Source organism: Uloborus diversus, chromosome 8, assembly GCF_026930045.1.
Source record: "Uloborus diversus isolate 005 chromosome 8, Udiv.v.3.1, whole genome shotgun sequence".
In the NCBI taxonomy this organism is placed as follows: domain Eukaryota; kingdom Metazoa; phylum Arthropoda; class Arachnida; order Araneae; family Uloboridae; genus Uloborus; species Uloborus diversus.
Genome location: NC_072738.1, coordinates 9931783 through 9955709, shown reverse-complemented (window position 1 = coordinate 9955709; position 23927 = coordinate 9931783). Strand labels below are relative to the sequence as shown.

General features: G+C 33.1%; 1 protein-coding gene across 1 annotated transcript in view; it reads left to right on the top strand.

The window, feature by feature from the left end:
• LOC129227688 (8-oxo-dGDP phosphatase NUDT18-like) overlaps window positions 1–22758 on the top strand; it is an 82530-nt gene extending 59772 nt beyond the window's left edge. Inside the window, exons 4-6 of the mRNA XM_054862281.1 lie at window positions 2368–2599; window positions 12511–12616; window positions 22513–22758. Of these exons, the coding sequence (XP_054718256.1) occupies window positions 2368–2599; window positions 12511–12616; window positions 22513–22758 (584 nt within the window). The remainder of the gene's footprint in view (window positions 1–2367; window positions 2600–12510; window positions 12617–22512) is intronic.
• Window positions 22759–23927: the final 1169 nt, after the last annotated feature.

Sequence of the window (23927 nt, the reverse complement as noted above, 5' to 3'; positions counted from 1 at the left end):
ATAGCCTAAGATAATGTAGCAATCTATGGTGAAAAAATGGTTGAAATCGGTCCAGTAGTTTTGAAGATTACCACGGACATACATACACACAGAAGTAACCATTTATGTGTAAAGATGAGGATACAATTCTAAGAAAGCAATAAATGTCATGCTTGCTCCGGTGAAGCCGTGATTCAAAATTTTCATTATGATTACTTTTAATATTGCTGTTGTAAGGCAACGAATTTTTTTTAACAATGGATTTTGTATTTAATCATTTAATGGGGAAATTGCATGACATTTACTGTTTTCCATCATAACGTTTTTAAACTAAGTATTCTAGGAATAAATTATAGCCTAAGCTGTTCCCTGATAATGTAGCAATCTATGGTGAAAAAATGGTTGAAATCGGTCCAGTAGTTTTGAAGATTACCCCGGACATACATACACACAGAAGTAACCATTTATGTGTAAAGATGAGGATACAATTCTAAGAAAGCAATAAATGTCATGCTTGCTCCGGTGAAGCCGTGATTCAAAATTTTCATTATGATTACTTTTAATATTGCTGTTGTAAGGCAACGAATTTTTTTTAACAATGGATTTTATATTTAATCATTTAATGGGGAAATTGCATGACATTTACTGTTTTCCATCATAACGTTTTTAAACTAAGTATTCTAGGAATAAATTATAGCCTAAGTTGCTCCCTGATAATGTAGCTATCTATGGTGAAAAAATGGTTGAAATCGGTCCAGTAGTTTTGAAGATTACCCCAGACATACATACACATAGAAGTAACCATTTATGTGTAAAGATGAAGGTTTCCTTGTAAATATTTATGGGCATTTCTTTTAACTTTTTTCTATATATAAATATTTCTCTCACATCATTCTAAAAATTAATACGTTTAAATAGTTCTTTTTCCTTTTCCTATGTTAAGGGCCCGATTAAGATGTAAGGGGTAACACTTTTTTTGTCCCCCCCCCCAATCCAATTTTATTAGATTTTATCACTAGCTAAAACAATTTTACTCATTTGATGGCCCCTAAAGAGTGGGAATCCTAGGCCATGACCTAGTTAACCTGTTCAGTAATCAGGCCCTGACTGAGTTGAGAATATTCAAATGAAATGTAACGAACATAAAATATCATTATATTGTATTTTACTTAAATTTTGAGATAATTAATACAGTTGGCTCTCTGTTTAATGACTTTCAAGGGACCACAAAAAATTGTACTTAAGTAGAAAGAGTCCTTAAACAGAATGTTTTTAACACTATAGTGGACCATCTGGGACCGTGAAAAGCCGTCGTTAAATAGAGAAAGTCGTTAAATAGAGCATCGTTAAACAGAGAGCCAACTGTAATTGTTTTTAATTTTTTTAATCATACTTTGGCACATATTTCATTTGATACCTGATTGGATATTTCACTTTATCTTTTCTTAGTGTGGAATTTGAAGTTTTTTTGTTTTAAATTCTTGTACAAAGTGGATGATAAGAATGCTGAAAAGAATTACAATAATTAATGTTGTAACAGGGGTTTCATGCACCAAAGTTCTTTTTTCTTTTGTGTGTGCTACAATATCAGCATTATCATTTCTAACATCATTTAGGGAAAAGAAACTTTTTCTTTGTCTATAACAACCAGGGTTCGAAACTATTATGATATTTTCGAAAATATCCGATATTTTGATATATATCGGATATTTTGATACATATCCGATATTTTCAATTTGCACAAACTTATGTCTTCAAACTAGTAAATGCATCCTCAAATCGCTATTTATTTTCTTATATTGTTATTACAATGTGTTGACTTAAGATTAAGGTTTCATTCATTATTTATATCTAATATTTCATTTTACATTTCTATCAATTTTAATGGAGTTAATTTAGCATTATCTATTTTACTCATTTTTCTTCTGTTAGCTACTTTTACAGTTATATGACTCAGAAATAAATAATATACATTAGTCAGTGCACAGTCATAAGGTATTTTCATTTTTTTCTGAGCAATGTTCAATATTTAATTAGGCACTTTCAATATGAATTAAAATTATTGCATAACTAATAATTTTATTAATATAAAATACAAGTAAAAAAGTAATATTATATTACTTTGTTATATTAATGATGTATCCATGCATCATAAAAATATAGTACATAACTTTCTGGTTATGTTTAATAATAAATGAGCAATATTACCATGACTAATGAACTTTTTATATTGAAAATACCATAGTTGAAAAAATAAATATTGAAATTATCAAAATAAATATAGGATATATATCGTGATATATATCTGCGAACCCTGATAACAATTAAGGAAATTTCGTCTTTTTCTCGCTTTCCTTGTAATAATCAAATCGATCATGTCCTTCCTAGGTGGTGTCCTCAAAACTGTCTCCAGGGCAGATGCAGAATCTCTGCAAGCCAGCTGGATAGACGACCTGAACCAGCTGAGCCTTCGGGCTTGTGATATTCTACCTCTCATCGAACGCGCCAAACAATTCTATGCAGAGAAACCCGAATCCTGGCACCGTCCACTCCTGCCTGCGATACATCCCCATAAACACCTCCTCTTTCGACTGATCATTGTCATTCGGAAGAAATCAAAGTAAGTCGCCTTGTGAACCTTATGCTCTTGTCCACTATAATATTAAAATCTGTTTGCGTCCGTCTGTCTGTCTGTCTGTCTGTCTGAAGATCGATCTCCTCGAGAACCGCTGCGAATCGAGAGTCGAACGAGATACCGATCAATTCGAAATTTTCCAAAGAAAACAATAGAACCAATCTCGTAATTGTACGACTTTAATTAGCGGAGATATTAATTAAAACGTTAATTAACATAACGTTATTCAGGAATTTTTATTTATTTCCTGTTGCCATTTTGCGTATGAGCAAATAAAATTCTAATAATTGTTTTAAAAGAGATTTTTTTGGCTGCTGTCCAAATTTTAAAACAACGTTTCCATCCAGAATTTCATTTCGTTTAAAATTGGTTGCTCTATTCGGATACAGCCTTTATTTTATCGTCTGTCCTTTTTTTATTTTTTACATTCAACGTTCTTAACTCTTTTCCTCATATAAAAGTTGTTTCTTTAGCTATGTTTATTGATTGTAGTGTAAGTTTATCATTCACCGGCCTCATATTTTGATACATTTAGGATGTGGGACTAATTATGTTTATTTTGTTGAACTTTTTCCCGTTACATGGGTGAGTTTTCGAATTGCAATAACTTTCTTTTTCTTTCCTGTTTCTATTTTTGAAATACAGTTTGTATCGTTAAAAGAACATGTTAAATTAAGATTGTTTGGATTTCTTTAAGTGAAACAGAGTTGAACAAAAAAATTGTTTTTAAGGATTTTAACTAAAGCTATCTTGGAATCTGATGACTTGGTATTTAATTAATGCTTATTGGTATTTATTTAGTCTTGGTGCTTTAGTTTCACGTAATCAATCAAAATGTGTGTGTCATTTTATGTAAAAAGATGATCGTAATTGTACATAAATATTTCAGATATGGTCTATCAGATTTAATTCAGTTTAAAGTGACCAGAGATTATAGTTGATAATGCATATATTTTCATCTTTTGTGCTAATTGAAAATACTCATAACTTGTATCATTGATAACTATGATTAACGTTAAAGAGAATTTTGACAAAAATATGCTCTACTGGTGTTTTACAAACCTTGCATTACGCGAATTTATTTACTTCTTAGCGCTTTAGAAACTGATGTCAGAGTAATACAAAAACATCAATTGGACATCTCTTTCATTTTTTAAGTAGCCCGTGCAACGCCGGGCACGCAGGCTAGTTAAGCTGTAAAAATTTGTTGTGACCCTTGGTTAAAGCTATACAACATACTAACTTGTGCATAAAAAACTATTTATTTCACAACATTTAGATTTAAAATTAGATACAATAAAGTAGTACAATGTATAATATACATCAGGGCTGTCCAATTGGCGGCCCGCGGGCTGCATGTGGCCCACCAACACATATTGTGCGGCCTGCCAACTTCTTATTCAGCATATTTCTTTTTTCGACTTTTATTGGTATCAAAAAGCATCCGATACTACCCATCTTGGTCAAGCCGGGGTCCCCGAAATTGCCTCTTGATCGCCCTTTTATACTCCTTTCATTGTTTTGAAAGGAAAAGGTACAGGAAGGACATCTACAGGTCAGTGGCGCAGCCAGAAATTTTTTCTGGGAGGGGTTTTCAAAATGGAAAATTGTTGCTTTCTTCCCCATTCATTTACAGTGCGTAATTATTCAATATCAAAGAATTTCTACAGATTAGAAATTATTCATTCAAAGTAATTGCTTAAAAACAATAATTCGCATTGATATCACTGTAAAACAAAGAAAGTGGGCAAAAGTACAGAATATTTTTTATTAGTTTTTCTTTAATCTTATATTCATTTTTTGCATGTTTTTCACGAGATCATTTAAAACCTCCTCCTCGAATACATTCATGTCTTTATGAATGTCAAATGCTAGCTAATAACGGTTTCGATATTTCGACGAGAATTGGTTAAGAGCCTCAGAAAATCCGGTGCGGGAGGCTTCCTCTCTCTAGATGTCCCTAAAAAGGAGTTGTGCAGAGATGGATGTGCTGAGGGACCATGATACCCTATAGAGCTTTATTGACACCATTTTAGCTATCTTATACCAGGGGGGACGTGGGGTGCTCATCATGAAATACAACTTTTATATTTAAGAATTGAAAAGTAATTTCGACAGCTTCCCGATCATTAAAAGCAGTAAGACATTTTGTCGAAACCTATTCCGCTTGGAAAAGCTCAAATACTTTGCATTTTTTCCTTGATTTTAACGGAAGAAATGAATGTGCTTGTGTTCTGGGAGGGGTTTTAACCCCAAAACCCCTCCCGTGGCTGCACCAATGCTACAGGTCAAGGTCAAGCAGTCCTACCCTGCATGCTGGTGTTCAAACAAATTCCTAGAAATAGTATTGCCTCGCGTTGGTGGAGGGAGACAGGGAGGGAAGAGAGAAGCATTTCAGATAAGCAAAACCTGCCTGCAATTGGTTAAAAATAAAGACCCCCTCACCAGTCTTGCATAATATAGACGAACGCTGCGAACGGCGTTCGCAGAAAATTTTTGGCTTCGCAGAAAATTTTGTTCAAACTGATAACGTTCATTTAAAAAAAAAAAAAAAAAGATTTTTTTTTTTTTTGAAGGGAATTTTTAAGAAAATCCCAGAATTTATTTATGTTAAAGCCTTTCTCCAAAAGCCTTTTAAAGCACTTGTGTAAAAAAAAATAATGATTTTGGCAGTTTTCTTCAGTTGGTGAAAAATAAGCAATGTTATTGTAAAAAAAAAATTAAATGATTTAAAGCACTTTTTTTTTGTCTCTTTCATATTTGAATATAAATTTAATTTTTAATTCAAGGGTGAGTTAGGCAAAATTATTATTTGCAGAAAATTTTCCGGTTAGGATTTATGTTCGCAGAAAGCTTTTCGTTTTATCTAAGTCTGCCCCTCACTGACTCTAGGGCCTTTGTTGGTTTTGAAAAAGAAATTGAGAACTCTCCTCCCTTCCATGTTTGGGAGCATATATTTATGCGAAAGTGCTTCTTCGACAATGAACTTAATTTTAAGCATCGTCACAGGAGCTCTCTCTCCGACAGTGCATCGATAGACCTTCTTCTGCTGGCAACGAAAAACATCGAGGTTGGCATTCCTACCCCTGTAAAGAAGGTGGATCTGCCTCAATTTTCCCATTAAAATTTAGGCATATTGTTTTATAATGCTCCTGTTTCATTGTTTTATAATTAGTTACCTCTTATACATTAAGAATTATTATTAATTGTTATTGTATAAGAGGTAAGAGCTCATTGTTCAAATTTTTCAAACTGCTGCCTGCCAGGTGATCCGTGACCGAAATTCTGGCCCGTGGGCTCTTTACAGTTGGACAGCCCTGATATACATTGTAGAATAACGCAGAGGTTGGTGTGCAACCTTTTGATGCAGAGTCAGATTCTAAACAGAACTGTTGGGGGGGGGGGTCCTTACCCTTAGAAAGGACAAGCTTTGGACACTTTCTGTTGACTGGTGTCCACGTGCACAGTGTGTGGTGAACATGTGGTACACACTTGATGTGTGGGTGTTATACCCCACATGGATATTTTGCGACTCTGACTGATCGTCACCACAAGTTTAAGAGGGTGCATCAATGTATCTCACCCTGGCAAGGGAAGTGACACAGCTCAAAATTTGGGGAAAACATTCCAGCCATTGATTTAAACTCTAAATTTGATGCTCTATCTTACCACAAAACTTGCACAAAGTTAGCTAGCATAACTTGTGTATGGCATAACTTGTGTGTTGCATAACTTGTGTGGTGGCATAAAAACAATGCAATCAATACTGATACATCATTAAAATTTCATAGTTTAGAAGACGATTTTTCAAACTTTTAGTGTTTATTATTCATTTAGGTAACAAGCACTAACCAGTAAGCATCATAATATAATTTTTTGGCACGTGGATTGAGACTACATAACTTAAAACTAGTATTGTGTAAAACCTTGATTTACTCAAATGCTGTTTTTTCGAGCTGTGTCACTTTCCTTGCCGTAAACGCAGGCTACTATAGCCCAGATTTTTAACTTTTCTCATTCTTTTCTCAATAATTTTATAATTATTAATATTTCCAAGCTGTGGAAACTTGTTTACACATCTAGAGGTCTCTTAATTTAATTTTTGAATAGTGATCAGTTTATTTCTAAGTATTTTTACCCTTTATTAGTGTTTTTTATTTGGGCCAACGTTACCCTTGCTTTTGGGTTACTTAGGCCCTAAGTGGTTTTCTATTTAAAATCGCTGTAGAACTATCTAGAGTCAAAGAAATAGTGTGCTCATACGAAAAACTATTTAGTTTAATGAAAATACATTTAAAAGAAGTTTGAGTCACACATATTTGTTTTAAGGAAAATTATTATTATTATTATTTTAATATATGTGTGCTTACCTAGTTATTATCTCAGAAATCACTGATGGAGAACAGTTCATCAATTTTGGAGGTTGAATAATGTTATTAAGACAACACCATTTGTAAAACAAAGGTTTTTAAATTTTCGGTCACTTCCAAAACTTTTTGGTGCATTCCATTTTTTTTTTTGCTCTCAACATTCACTCCTTCTTTTCTCGCATCAACAACTATCTTTGGAAACCTGAGCTCAACCCGTTCTACAAAAATAAAATTCCATATACTTTCCAACAAATTTAAGTACATTTGTAATGTGTAGATGCAACTGGGTAAACCTTTTTCTAAACCTCCTGCAACTTTTAATTCCTCTTTCTCTTCCATAATGAAAGCCATGTCACTGAGCCCTGATGAATTGAGTCTGCAATCTCTCTTTTTATCCGTTGCTGAGAATTCCAGGATTTTTCTTGTGTTTTTCCTGTTTAGAGTCTTAATTGTAACTATTCTTTACTTTTCCAAATCTCATTGGCGGATTTTTTGAAGTTTTTATGCTGGGCCAAAGTAGGTTGTAATTTTTAGGTAAAGAGATATGTTGTCACTGTCAATTTTTTAAAAAATAACCTAAACAGAAATGAGAAATACAACTATATAACGACATAGAGATTAAATAGTGCTCGCAAATAGGTACTTAAAAAAACTCTTAGCCGATCTGCTTCTACATGGAGAAGTTTGAGAGGTTATGAAGGCACATGTTAGCACAAAGAATGCAGGACCACCAGGGCCTGATTACCGCACAGGCCAACTAGGTCTAGGCCTGGGGCCCCAAATTACTTAATGAATTACCAAATTACTTTAAAGAATTATGCTTAGCATTACAACAACTGGCAAAAAACATATATTTTTAAATTAATAATTAAAAAACAACAACTTTTTAGTTGGAAATGAACTTACGTATAGGATAATTTTTATTACTTCTACCAGTAGCAAGTTTACCATGTCACAATTATGAGATGCCTAGAAGGGCATGAATGCACATGATAAATGATTTACATAATTCTGTGATAGACAAAGGGGCCCCCAAAAATCAGTCTTCAAGGGGCCTCGAAATTATTGTGGGCCTAGGGCCTGACTTTTAGTTAGTCGGGCTCTGAGAACCACTAGTGTTGCTTCTTGAGCAGAGCTATAGAACAGCTTGGAGTATATAATTGAGTGCTTGGAGATGCTCTCTAGTGGAACCTGTCAAAATATGTTGAAAAAATTGTGCCCTGAAGATTGACAGAGGGCGTTGTATCTTTTTATTCATTTAAGCCAAAGAAGGACCCTAACACCAAAGTAGCCTGCATTTACGGTATAGATTTGTTAAATGCTAAACAAAATTATATTTTCTGACATTTTAGGAATTTTTTAGAAGTTTTTCACATTTAAGAAGTTTCATTCTTAGGAAAAACCATAAAATATTCAAAAAATATCATTACTCTATGGATTCCTTCCCCCCTCCCTCATTTTCTAGAAACAAAATAGCTAAAAGTGGAGTGATAAATTTTCAAAAGTAAAAATTTAAACTGAGTGACTACTGTTTTAGCATCTAAAGCTGAACTTAGTTAAAAATAAATTAAACCCTAGGTGCTAAACAATAGTTGAGTACTATTTAGTCTTTATAAAAAAACCTCTTGATTGACTGTTGTTTCAATAGTGACAGTTTGTATAATATAAATAATGTTACAAACTCTGTAAATAGTAATTATTGTAGGAACGTAACCTGTAAATAGTTTCCCGTAATGAATATACAACCCCCTTTTCATATGGCTAAAGTATATGACCCCTTATTTCCTTTTTGTTCATTGATAAAATTTGATAACGGTCTACGTTTTTCTAGAAGCGTGTGGAATATTTGAGAGATTTCTTTCGGTGTATTTAAGCCGTTAGCGATGGATAAACAGTTAGTTTCGATTGAGGATTTCGAACTGAGAGTGTGTATTTGCTCTGTTTATAGCGAGGCATTTCGCTGTGTTGTTTTCGTATTTGGAAGTAAATACGTGTGTAAACGTTGAGTTTACGGTGTTGTGTGATAATTGCTTAATTGCTGATGAATAATTTAGCAGTGGTTGAAGATCTTTCCTGTACATAGTGTAAATAAATTTCCTGTGTTTTTATCAAGAACTGTGTCTTCATTTCAAGAAAGTGGAAGTCGCACCGAATCCGTTACAATATGTATTATATATATTTTTTACATCCAAGATAAAATTTTTATTTTTTTTTTTAATTTGAAAACCATTTTTATAAAATTTAAAAATTGTATTTTGTACTATAGTTAGATTTGTTTTCAACTTAGCAAAGAAAATTTTATTATGATCAACTCAAATGTTTTATTGAAGAATATGTTCTTTATTTCAAGTTTTTTCTGTCTACACCAGTGGTATACAATACATCCACATTTACTTGTAAAGATCTCTTCAGAATTGCTTGGGGTTGTTCATGTAATTGAAAGGAAAATTTGAGGGCGCTTGAGATTTGACTCTGGGTCAACTAGACTGAATCCCATTCAAGCAAGATATTACTAAAACTTTGCCAATGAACATAACTTATTTATTAGGGGTGATCTAAATGTCATGCAACATGTTATAAAATATGTTATTTAAAAAAAAATGGTATTTATTTAATATACAAATTACTTATCTTACTGGCGGCAATATGCTTCTCATAATTGCATGCTATTTTTATTTCATTTTTTATTTTATGCACACTGACACTTTTTGTCGCTCTTTGCTTGTAATGTGGTCCTGATAGTTTCTTCCAAACATGAACAGTTTTTGCCAAATACAAAGGTTTATCGTAATAAGAGTGAGATCACAGTAAGGCTTGGAATCTGCTTTTATCTGAGAAGAACACAGAATGAAGTTTTACAGTACCATTTCCATATTTAAAAGTTGTATTTTGATAAAATATGTAGCAATGAATTACCTCTTGATAATAACTTAATCTCGATGAAATTGGCCGATGTTACATCTGTGATTAGTATGGCAGCTTTGTCAATATGTTTTGCCTCTACTTGGTTATTCTCATTTTATAGTTTTGTATTTTTGAAAAGCTTTTATATTGGTATTATATGCTGCTAATAAAATGTGAAATCGCTTTTCAAGAAGTACTTGTTTTTAATGCTAAAAATGGTCTTAATAAAAATGGTTTTATTTGTAGTTACAACAATTTCATAATTTTAAATAAATTTTTGAATAATGAATACTTCTCTCAAGTCAAATTTTGAAGTAGTTATTCAAGAATTTTTGCTGTTTAACTTGCTTATAGTTTAAATCTTGCACCTAAGTTCACAAATATGAATTTCTAAATCAAATATTTGGTTGCTAAATACACCTCTTTACCCCTTATACCCCATGTTCATTGTGGTATATTTTTTGTTAGACAGTTTAATTTTTGTACTAAAATATGAGTAGTAAAATGAGACAACATAATTAAAAGTGCAAATAAAAGTGACAAGAATAGAGTATAATGCAACAAATTTTCGGCCATTTTGAGGTTAACTGTTGAGTCTCAATCTGCTACTCTGAAAATGAATATTTACCGATTCTACCTCTTTCTCTCTCTCTCTTTTTGCACTTTTATTTGTAATTTTAGTTAGTTATAAGGCTATAGCCTCAGTTTAGTACTTATTCTAATGTAAGTTGATTGCAAATTACCATTATACCTCTTATGACTGCCTAGACCATCTTTGTTCAGATAAAGATCCTTTTGTAGAACACTACAAAACAGTCTGCTTAAGGGTGGGATGACTGTTATGAAGCCATTGTTCATGCTACTGTTTTGTAAAAAATTTCTTCCAACGACAAATGTCTTTTCATCAAGTGCGCATGAATTTCTCAATAATTATATTACTCTCTCGGTAATGCTTACTGTTTTGTGTTGATTTCTGTTTATAATCCGTTGTTATGTAGTTTTCTGGGAACAATTCAATTTTACTATGACTTGACAGTTCTTTCCAAAATCCAATAAATATTTTTGCTATAGCGTTCAAAATTATTATTTTAGTAATTACTCTCTAGGGACATTAGCACTCAATTAAAACAATGATTTAAAGTGTAATTAGAAATTAAGTTTCCACGTTTGTAACTAATGTTTTTTGTTATGTATAACTAATGTACAATATTTACTAATACACTTGATTAATAAGACAACCAGTTTTCTATGTGCAAAAAGTTCACTTTGATTAAAGAACAACTTTTATTGTTAAATTTTATTTATAATATTTATTTATTGAGGCAGAGAAAGTGCCTCATCTTTAAACTTTGAAGATTAAAAAAAAAGCTTATCTTATATAATTAAAAACTTAGCGTATGTATCTATGTTCAAGTTACTTCTCCCGAACACCAGTGAACTGACCATCCAACTAGGTATCGATAGATTTGTAGTTTTCTTTTCTTTATGTTTGGCCATTTAACATAATCCTCCGCTAATAATTAGTGGAGATATCAATTAAAAACTATTAATTATGAATAAATGTTTGAAATTTATGTATTAATTATGACACTTAGATTTCGACATAAAATCCCTATTTTTAGAAGGCTTTCCACCATTCAAGTTATTATTCAGTGCTTCATCTCAACTTACTGTAACAATGCTTTTATTAAAATTTGTAGAGTGGAGAAATCGTTGAGACGAAAGATCTGTTGCCATCTGTTTTCTCAAATATGAACAGATAAAATTCTGTATTTTGTTTTGAGGCTTTTCCTGTAACCGGAAAAATAACCGAAAAGGAAATATTTTAAATTCCTGTAACCGGGAATTTAAAATGTTTCCTTTTTGGTTATTTTCCCGCAATCTGGTGCAAAATTTTACTTACTTTTTTTTTTTTTTTTTTTTTGTTCAAGCCTGATTGTTGAACATGCGTCACTTGATGTAACTTTTATTTTCGAGATATACCGTGCAAAGCCGGGCGGCGCAACTAATTTATTCTGTTGAAACCTGTGCATGTATGTCTGTGTGTGTGTCTGTAACTCTATCTCCTCTGGCAATGTTTGCCAGGTCGATACTGGTACTGTTGAATACAGCACATCCAAGAGAAGCCATTCCACCCTGTATCACCTCTCTAAACCTCAAGAGACTGGACATCCAGCCAGGCGTAAAAGCATTAAAATCATCAATTGTCACCTACTGTTGGCAGCATTGAGCACCGCAGGTGGCAAATAGGGGTTAAATTAATGGGGGGTTAATGTTTATTATAGGGGGGCAAATTAATGAAATATAAGTGCATATTCTACAAAGTTTTCATCAATGTAAATTGAAGTTAAAAGCTCCCTCTAATCAAGAAAACAGAAAATAAAGTTCATATGTGTAATCAACAACGAAAAACAAAATTCATTTGCATGCAATTTTGTGTAAAATTTTTAACTTATCTTTAAAAGAAGTATCAAATGTTGAAGAATTGTGTACAAGTGCAGCTTTATGTTTTACTTCCGTACAAAATTTCAGTAAAAATTATTCGTTTGTATAAATGTTTTCTAAAATTTAGCACGTTGAAAATATATATGTTTTATAAATTTCATTCTTTTTATGTTTCAGCAATAGAATTCATATATTAATATCTGAAAAAGGAAATGTCCATTTTCCCACATGTGAAATTAACCCTGCAAAAAGCATACATTCCACGTTGAGAAAATATATTCAGGTATTTTTGCTTTTATATTTTATATATTTCACAAAAATCATCCAGCCTTACGTTATTTTTTGACATTTGCTTCTATGATTTTCCAAGCATTTATCATAGCGTGGTACAGGTTTTTGTATATCTGTTCATAGAAAGTTGTCGCCTTTGTAGTCATCCATGGGGCAGGGGTAGAAGTGATCGACTTGTCACATATAGGACATTTTCCCTAAAAATATAGGACAAATATAGGACACATTTTATGAATAGTTTCGCTATGAAAAAAGAAATAATACATACATATTATTTATTTATTCTTAACAATGATTTTGTTTAAAAAAAAAAAACCCTCAAACAAAATTATAACTTACACCTGAAATGACTTTCCTGTAGTTGAAAGAATAATTTTTGAAAAAAGTGTAATTTGTAGATTAAATAAAAAAAAGAACAAAGTGAAATTTATTGATAATTAACACAGCAACTCACAATTTTTGCAGGGATAGAAGTGTCACAAACATAGCTTATATAAATAAATAAAAACCGTCTTTGTGTTGATAACTAACATTAAATAACCAATGCTTTGTAGCACAAATATACAGATATTTTGTTCTATAAAATTCCACAAAAAGAAAAGATTGCAAAAAGACTATCAGAACATTCCGACCAGAAAATGCAGAGACACAAAAATATACCCGCGAAAACAAAAACCGAAAAAAAACCACGCTGGAAAACAAAGCAAACTGCTGTTGCCAAACGCAAAATTCTAAAACCACTTCAGAAATTGTTCTCGAAACTCCACCCACTACAGTGACGTCATGTTGCTGTAACCAATGAGAGAAGATGCCTGTTGCAGGATTTAGTGAGTTGCGTTTTTTAATTTGAAATTCGTTTGCACGCGTACTTTCGACGAAAAATCCGAAGTCAGATAGTTTATTTATTGTTGTTTTAAAGAAATAAATGGGATGAAAACAGAAATATAGGAAATATAGGACATTTTCCAAAAATATAGGAAATATAGGACGATTTTCATATATTTTTTGAAAATGTAGGAAATATAGGATATATAGGACCACTTCGACCCCTGCATGGGGTAACTTGTTCTTTGAGCTCATCATTGATATTGGGCCATCAACTGCCAAGGAAAGACTTTAGATGCCTAAATAAATGAAAGTTGCTGCGAGCAAGGTCGGGGCAGTCCAGAGAATGTCCAAAACCTTCCCAACCAAAGCCCTGTAAGAGTCTATGGTTGACTACACAGGCGTCAACTTTTTACGAATAGGTATACAAAAACTTGTATCACAGTATGACTAATGCTTGAAAAATCACGAGAGCAATGTCCAAAAATAGTGTGAGGCTGGTAGATTTTGTGCAATAAATGTCTTTGCTCTATCTGCATTTATTCTTTTTTATTTCAAAACGGTACTTTTTTTAAAAACATACCACCCTTGTATATGCCCAATCATTTTTTAAGCACGTCAACTTCATTTTACTTATCTGTAAAACCTACCTCTATTTCACAAAAGATGCAGTAAAGTGTCTCCAATTTTTCTTCAAACCTTTAAAATTTTTCCATGCTGCAAAGATAATATATTATTCCTTATAAGAGAAAATAAACTAATGCCTAATTTAACAATTTTTGTTCAAACCTTAAATATGGAGATTTTTTTTGAACTTCAAGAAGTAAAAATAGTAATTTTGATTTATGAATTTCTGATCCTACACAGGCTCAATTTTAAAAACCCCTACTTGTGTTTCAAAAATCCTTTTTGCACTCAAAATTTTGTCACAAAGTTTGTTCATACAACCCGGATTTTAGACATAAGTCTCCCTTGTTTTCAGCTTTTCAGTGTTGGTGTTGGCAGCTATAGTTGGTCTTTTTGCACAATTTGCTTCGTATGCCATTCACCTTTTTTGTACAAAACACTTCAGCAGCTGCTTGGAAAAAAAATAGCTGCAATAACTCATTTTATTATATTTATTTTTAGTCTATATCAATATCTCTGGTGTTGACCTATCTATTTACATTTTTCTAATCTTAAAAACTAAATAGTCAAACCTGTTTATCTCGAACCTGCCTATCTAGAAAACCTTTCTTTGTCGTTTTTTATTTTCTCTGCACTTGCAGAATAAATTCAATGTTTTCCTCCATGTTTATCAGGAATAAATTTGCCTGAAAACCTATCCTATAAACCTCTATAACCCCTATAATCCCCAAGAGGTTTCCTCCAAGAGAGAAAACCACTATATTGGTTATACTGTCAATTCAAATTTGGTACCCAGTGCATAGCTGCCAACTTGTGCGATTTAGCCATACATTGTAAGATTTTCGGATGTTTTGTATGATTGCACGGTCTTTTGGCAGTATTTGCATGATTTGTGCGAGAACTGCGCACAACAGCATGGAGAACATTTTAATCTGTAAGAATTGAAAAAAAAAAAACTATTGTTTTGAACAAGTTTTTGACAGCTGCAAAGTCAGCAGCTTTTCAAAGTTTAAGTTCAAAGAAATAAAAGTTTGTTTATTTACTTATTTTTAAATTCATTTATTTATTTTTTGCTTATAAAAGCACAGATCAAGTAAAGGTAAGGATTTGAAAATATTATAATACTTTAAATTTTAATACCTTGCTTTATAATGGTCAAAAACGCGTAGAAATATAGCTACCACATACGTTGTAAGATTTTTTAAGTTGGCATGTTGGCAGCTATGCCAGTGATCTTTATCAACAACTGAACTTGGAGGCAAAAAGCATATTTTCTAATATTAGCAGTCATACACTCAACCAAATCTTGTGTGACATGTAACCTAGGGAAAGCTATGCCACAGGGGCAAGTTTTTTTAAGAACTCTATAAGGGTAAAGCTGAAAGTCTCTCTGTCTGTCAGGATCTCTGTGCGCCTAGACCATTCAGCCGATTTTCATGAAATTTGGCACAGAGTTAGTTTGTAGCATGGGGGTGTACACCTCGAAGCGATTTTTCGAAAATTCGATTTGGTTCTTCTTCTATGCCAATTTTAAGAACAAAAATATCATAAGATGGATGAGTAAATTACGAAAATGTCATAACGTGGAACCGTAACATGGGCACAAGCCAATTGGCGAGATACGAAATTGTCATAACGTGGAACCGTAACATGGGTACAAGCCAGTTGGCGAGAAAATTCACCATACATTATTTGTAAATATACAGGCGAACCAAAAGATCTTTTAATTTTTCTATTACGGGCAAAGCCGTGCGGGTACCACTAGTTAAAAAATAAAAAAGTATCATGTGAGTTTTAATTTCCAGTCATTGATAACAGTAGTTTTGTAATGTTCTCTGGGTTATCCTGTCTCAATGTGTCAATTGTTTCTATTGAGGAGAAAGTAAAAATTTCAGCATATTTGAAAGACGGCCATTGAAAGAAATTCCTTCTAAAAGGTATGTGTAAACATACTATGGATATAATCATTAAAATTAGTAAAATGTGTTGTTAGAACAAGTCATTCAAAAAAATGTTCAATAATACAGTGAAACCTCTCTGAGCAGACACCTCTGCATATGGTAAAATTTTTTGCCATTCAGAGGGGGTGGCCTCTTTAAAGGGTTTTCGTTACAGTTGCAATATATTTTCTACTAGTGGTACCCGCACGGCTTTGCCCGTAGTAGAAAATTAAAAGGTCTTTTGGTTCGTCTGTACATTTACAAATAATGTATGGTGAATTTTCTCGCCAATTGGCTTGTGCCCATGTTACGGTTCCACGTTATGATAATTTATAATAATTTTGTTCTTAAAATTGGAATAGAAAAAGAACCACATCGAATTTTCAAAAAATTGCTTCGAGGTGCACATCCCCATGCTACAAACTAACTTTGTGCCAAGTTTCATGAAAATTGGCCGAACGACCTAGGCATTATGCGCGTCACAGAGATCCTGACAGACACAGAGACTTTCAGCTTTATTATTAGTAAAGATAATATATAAGGAAGTCTAACACCTAAAATGAAGTTTTAGTGTCTGAAAGACATAAAAATGTGTTTGTTCAAAAAACGTCAATAATGCACACAGCAAACTGATTAGTTAATTTGAACCAATCCCTTATTGATATTGGATTAGATTGAGAAATGCTTGCTGGCTTGTTAGCTAAAAGACGTTTCTGTCAATCAGCACTTTAATTAGCAAGGCACTCCATTGCTGTTTCGTGCAGGAAATAATTTGACATCATACTCTATTAATTCTCTCGTCGATTTTCCATGCTCATATAGTTCAGATTTTCCATACATTGTTCGAGATTCATAAAACGGATCTTCAACAGCAAAGATTCGAATCTTTGCAATCCAGATTTCACATACACACTGACCTACTTATAAAATAAGCATGAGTGACATTTTTACTTAAATATCAGAGTTCGTTAATAGCCAATGAGACATTGAATGGAAGGCCTTATTGACTGTAAGCCTAATATAAGGCTTTTAAAAGGTTTTTTTAATTTTCTCTCTTGATACTACATTTACGACTCAGTCAGGGTTTTTTAAATTATTTAATTTTGGTTACTTTTCATAACTTTATCAAAACGTCTATATCTCTAACTCCTTATCTCAAATTTTTCTTCTATCCCGTGAAATTCAAGATACACAGGGGTTCGACTGTAAATATATCTATAACCAGAGATAGTTTTGAACACCTCTACAAACATATTTCAAGCATTGAAGATCTAAAATGCTCCTCAAAAATGTAATCAAGTATAGTTTTACGCTTTGTACTTTAGCATTCAGGAAGAGAGGGGGGAGGGGGAGTTTTTAAAGTATAACATTTGCATGTTTATTTTTTTTTTTTAAATCCAAAGTGTCAAACATTCCATTGACTAAAAAAGTCTAAATTACACACAGCTTTTCTTTATTTGCCATCTTCCATCTCATCTTTATCGGGGAACTACACAAATAGTGTAATAACAAAAAAAAAAAAAAAATGAAGTACAAAGCAATTGAAAATGTTATTGGCTTTTTATTTATTTATTTTTTTTTTTGACATAAAGTTATTTTACCTCGCCACCTTTTCATTGAAATATAAAGTCTTAAATCTGTCAAAATTTTCAGAAAATTGCAAAATTAAAAGATTTTGTAAGAAATTAAAGTTACTTTGTGATTTCACCATCTGCATATGAAGATGCAGGATTGGCAAGGTTTTGTACACTACAGTAAATACCATGGTTTTTGCCATCTTGTCCAAAACTATATTTTTAGAAAAACTGTATTTTGTGAGAAAATATTTAAAAAAAAAAAAATTGTCAAAGGGATATTTTATATTGAATATTTATTCAATGTGAATATTCAAGCATTAATATTGAATAAATTATTAGCTGATTCTAATATAGTTACATAGAAATTGAATTCTTCAAGTTTCAATATTGAAACTTCGAACAACGCAACCCTATGATTGCACCACTTTTGCTTAGGCAACCCCATACAATCGGTTTTGATAAAACTTTTACCTATATTTTTTAAATATAACTTATGTGGAAACTCGATGAGGGTAAATTACTCATTTTTTGGCACCTTTTTGCCCCTGGCAACCCTGATTAGTTCACACGCAACAGGTAGGCAACCTTACTTTAACGTTTTCTTTACAGCGTTTACTCTTCATTTATGACAACAATTTTTGAAAACTCAATGAGGGTACATTACTCATTTTTGGGCACTTTTTAGTCTCTGGCAACCCTGCTTAGGCACCGGAAATAGGTAGGCAATCTTACTTAAGCGTTTTATTTCCATCTTTTACTTTTCATTTATGATAACAATTTTCGGAAACTCGATGAGGGCAAATTACTCATTTTTAGGCACCTTTCAACCCCTTGCAACCCTGATTAGGTCACGTGAAAGAGGTAGAAATTCTTACTTTTATGTTTTATTTAACTTGTATTGTATTAATGTATTATATTTCATGTATTAACCCTTTAAGCAGTTTGCCCGTACAGTGTACGTTAGGGTGTCCCAAGATATAATGGCGAAAAAAAAATTTGTGAAATCGAATACGCATACCCTCCAAATTTTTTCCATTTCACCTCAGAAACATGAGAAAAAAGTTCCATTGCAATTAAATAACGGGAACCCGTGCCGACTTGAGGTCAAAGTTGGACCTAAAATCCTGTAAGGCAGTGGAAAAATTGCTAACTGCATAATTCATTACTACACGCGACATCAATTTATTTAAAGCAGATATTTACAACAATATTAGACTAAAAGAAACATTACTGTACATATTTTTAATTCAATGTTTGCTTTTTGCAGTCAGAATAGAACATCCTCTGCTCTTGAACACAACGTAACAGATTGTTTTTGTTCCTCATCAGCTGTTAGCAAACCATGAAAGTTCTGCATCATTTTCAGCTGCATCGTTTACTGCACTAAGCTTTGAGACAGTCTTTTTCACATAAAGGAATGAAATATTATTGACCATACCATAAAAGCTGGATGAATTTTTGCAGAGCAGCTTTTGAGATAATTGGATCCACATTTTCGTACACTTTTATCAAAAAGCACAAATCTTTTTTGGGTGCTTTGACTGTCAAAATGCATTGAAGCCATGGTTTCACGTATATTGTCGCTACAAAAAAGCAGACATCAAACAATGCTTCATTTTCCTACGCATCTAATTTTAGTTGTGAACTAAATATAATAGTTTTAGGGAGTAAATCGCTCAAGCCATCCATCGAGCTTTGTGCATGACTCCCGGTGGTCTTATTTTAAATTCATTTTCTGTATCTCCACCTAAAAATATGATAGGCAGTTCTGTCAACTCTTGATAGTCATCCCTGAGCGTAATATTAGTAAGTTCAGCACGGTAAAAGTCAAGTAAATTTTCCAAGTTAGGGTACAGTTCGGAACAACTCCGCAGCTCCTCCATAGCACTGTATTTTAGTGGGATAGATCAGTTCATATATGTGATGGCGGAAAGCAAAGGAAAGCATTTCTCCATCAAATTTTTGCTCAAGAATAGCGCAAGAACCACTTAAAGGACCTGTTCTGGAAGCTGTAATATCACAACTTAACTTTGTCTTCGAGATTCCAATCTAAAACTGCCTTTCAAACAGCCTTTGTTTGTTCTTTTCCTGTGGAATTATCCAGTTTAGACTCAGCAATGAGTTGTTCCGTCACATCCATATAAAATAACTATAGATAAGCGATCTTCTTTTGATTTTTGAGCACTCAAAGCAGGCAACAGTCCCATCTTCCTCTATTTTGATTAACCGAAGTGCATCAGCATGTGCAATATTGAATAAATTGTTTAAATTACTTGAAAATTCTTGTTGGCGCTGCCTGAATACTTCTTGCAGTTTCTCTGCATTTTTTTGCAAGTCTCTCTAGATTTGATACAGGTTTTTAAGTTTATTCACACAATTTAGCAACGATTTGGTGGGAACGCGTGCCTTTTCCCAAAAGATGATGCATTCCCGAATAGCGACATTTGCACTTTCACTGATGGTTAAATTTACTTCTCGAATGTTATAAAACAAAACCGACAGAACTTGTCTGTTAGAGGGAAGTTTCAAGCCCGTAGTTTGTTGTTTTACGACTCCTATTAAAAATATCCCTTTTTTCAAACTTTGCAGTTCCACTGCCATGTTTCGTTACCTATGGAAGGACTATACTGCGCTCGCTGACCGGAATGTATTCGTACTGACATGTTTGACGGTTTGCAAATTACTACGGATAAGCCCCCCTCCCCCCAACATATGTTTTTCTGTTTTCATTTGTTTTCTGTGCACTATTCACAGCTGTTTTGAGCTTTGCAAAGTATCGCGTCGCCAGCATTCGCTTGCTTATATGAATACACGTGCTATTTACACGTTTAGGCCTTTAGGCGCAAGTCGGCACGGGTTACCGTGCTTCAAATTGCATGAAACTTTTTTTCCAACGGTTTTGATATAAAAGGAAAAAAATAAGAGGGTATGCGTTTTAAAAAAACGACTTTCATTTTTTTGTTACACCCTAGTGTACGTGCTACTCGAAATTGGCCTCATCTGGTTTGCCCGTACGGTGTACAGGCATCGATATTTTCTCCTTTCCTTTTCTGGTTTGCCCACATTTTTCATTATTGAAAGAGACTATTAAGTATTATTATTTTTCAACAGATGGCGTGGCTTGTCCATGTAAATGAAATGCTTTTCATCCGGGTTTTTCTATGTAGCGGGAAAGCGGGAACTTTTCTTTGAAATTTTTGTTCGACTGTATGCCGTGCTTGTGAATCTTATGGAAATTATGGATGGAATACACGACGAAAATACTATCTTCTTAGATGATGAACTATATTCTGATACAGATACAGATATTTCTTCTAATTATTTGGATTATTCCTCAGATGACTCGTGCAGTGAGCTCGGCTGTGATGAAGATTTGAGTTCTGCAAGAATTTTTACAGAGGTTGATTTGAAAAATCCACCTGTTCCGTGTCCTCGATTTAAATTTTCTGGTATTCCCTCTGTGCACGTACAATTTGACGACACTTCTGATGTTCTACAATTTTATGAAACATTCATTGATTTTTCACTCATGAGTAATATTGTGGAAGAGACAAATAAATATCCTTAACAGTGCAATAAAAAAATATGCCTTTTTTGGAAGCATTTCTGGTAAACATAATTGACCGCTTAAAGGGTTAAGTCACCTTACTTTCCTGTTACAACTTTTGCTCTTCATCTATGGTAACAATTTTAGGAAACTCGATGAGGGTAGGTCAAGCCTTTTGGGATCTTAGACTGTTAACCCTGCATTTGATTTTGAACATTTTTGCAATTAGAAGTGTACATCTAGGACTAAGGGTTACGAAAATAGAGGTCTTGCAGGTTAAACTGTAATACCCTGTATATTTCTCAATCAATCTCTATGTGTATTTTTCTATCTCTGTCTAACCTTATTTATCAACTACTGTAAATTTAAATGAACATTAACTTCAAGAAAACATTTTGTAAAATCTATTTTTTCTCTGAACATATTTCTGCACCTCAGAGCCAGAGTGACATGAGTCTGAAAATTGCAATTTTCTGTTTATTAGTGCATTGTATGTAGAAGCCTATTCCGCATCGAGCCATGTGAACGATATTCTTAACCCCTTCAGTCGGAATTATGAAACATTGGACCAAAAATGTTGATATTTGGTACACAGTGTACTATGGTAAAGGGTATCTTATTGACAAAATTTTGAGTTTGTAGGAGAAAAATTAAAAGAGTTATGGCACGTCCAATATTCCGGACTTATATTTTTGAAATCAATATTTCATATACAAAAACGATAAAATACCGAACAAACTTCATTATAAAATGTTCTACAAACAATTATAAAACATAATATAAGTGTTTCAAACGATTAATTAAAGATTATATATTTTTTAAAAAAATCAGGAAAAAAACCTCGCTTTTCAGATGAAAATCCATGATTGGAAAAATGAGCCACTCTCTATCTCTCAATCCTTATATGTCAGTATTGTCAATCTCAAAACGAAAAATTATTTCACACATTATAATAAGTAGAATGTAAAGAATCAAATACAAAAAAATCAACTAATTAAATCAATTATTAAATGATTAGTAGCTGTTTAAAGTGTATGTCTGGTATACCGGACACCAGGTCTGAAGGGATTAAAATACATTCCCTTTCAATTTTTTGCCAGGGTTAAAAGAATGCGTCTCCCATCCTTTGCATGGGCCAGAAAAAAGTTTTTCCTCTCCAATGTTAAATTATCATAATGTGACTTACCTTTTTCTGGCTCTGAGTTACAGATTTGTCAACATATTTGGCAAAATTGTCATCTTTCAGCAAAATTTAGAGCTCCATTCAACTAATTGGGATTCCCCCCTCCCAAAAATGTAAGTTTGGGGCTCCCCTGCTTGCAACTATTTTCTTATGGTATGTGCCTCATTTTGTCTGTTTGTTTCCTTCCAGGTGCTCTTTGGCTCAAACCCTCCCCCACACAAACCCCACGGAATTATATCGGTGGAACATTCTGCAGAGCCCACTGGGGAACACGATGGCCTCTGTCTGTCTCTCCTCATCTCTTGCAAGACGGCCTTGGAAGACGTTGCTGTCTCGTCCAATTACGCCTGGCTGGAGATACGCAAGGACCTTGGAGAACGCTTACTGGGGCGACTGAACAAAAACAAATGCGTTCTTCTCAATGTGATCCGATAGATTTAATTTTTTTTTTTTTTTTGAAATTATGGTTGTTATTTTTGTGTCAAATGGTTTTTCTTTTAGCTTTGTCATTTTCTTTAATTGCTGTGGAATACCTGCCTGTTCTTTTGCATTTGCTCAATATCGTTCATTCTGAATTGGCTGGTTCATAATCAAATGCTAATTGTGGAATTTTAACCATTTATGGACTGTAAGCTTTGGTAGATTATGAAGGCTAGCAGTTTAAAAAAAAAGAAAGTTGTAGTGCTTATTTTTTGAACAATAACTTTTTTTTGCATATTACTGAAGAAAGATTCCAATGGGTCGATAACATAAAAAAGATATAATTATAAGTTATTTTGTATTCAAAAATTTATAGAATAAATTTTGATCTTTGAGGACTCATATGCAGCCTGGTCATTTCAAAATTTTCCAGGGGGGCTCAAAGTTTCCCAGTTTCCGCATCTGCGTACCCGCAGAAGGGGAGGGGGGGGGCAGCCTTAAGGAGTCAAACGGCAGCACTAAGACTTATTAATATTGTAAATATACACTGTTGGCCTCTGAGGAGGAGACCTTACAATTTTGCTGCAGGAGGACCCAAAACTTTTGATGTTCCCTCGGACCAGGCCTAGATCTAAAAGTCCAGTACAACACACTCAAGTTTATTAGTGATTCCAAGAATCAACTTATACCAGCTCAACTTTTTGAGAAATAAAAATTCAGCTGAACTAGAATGGATGACTTTGCCTTTATTGAATACAACTTTTTCTTTTTCTACAGTTAAAAAAGGATAATTTTCGAAATGTTTGTTTGTTCTTTCTAAATACCCTTTCAGAGACAAGTAATTTATCTGAAACTACATAAAAACTTTATGATTTTAATCAATTAAATGTAAAAAAAAGTGTTTGAAATGAAAACCATATGTGTAATATCATTATGAATCCCCTATCGATAATACTATTCATATTTTTAGAAGGGTTCATAATCATATAACTTAGGTAACATAATCAAAAATGAGTTGTAATCATTGTACTAGTAGGCAACACATTTGTCCGAGTCATAAAAACAAATTTTACCTTTTGTTTCCTATTTGTTTCAAAAATTTAGGAATTGATTTTCAAAACAGTATGTATACCAACATTAGTTACAATTAGATATTTATTTCTTAGTCTGTGAATTGAAAACTG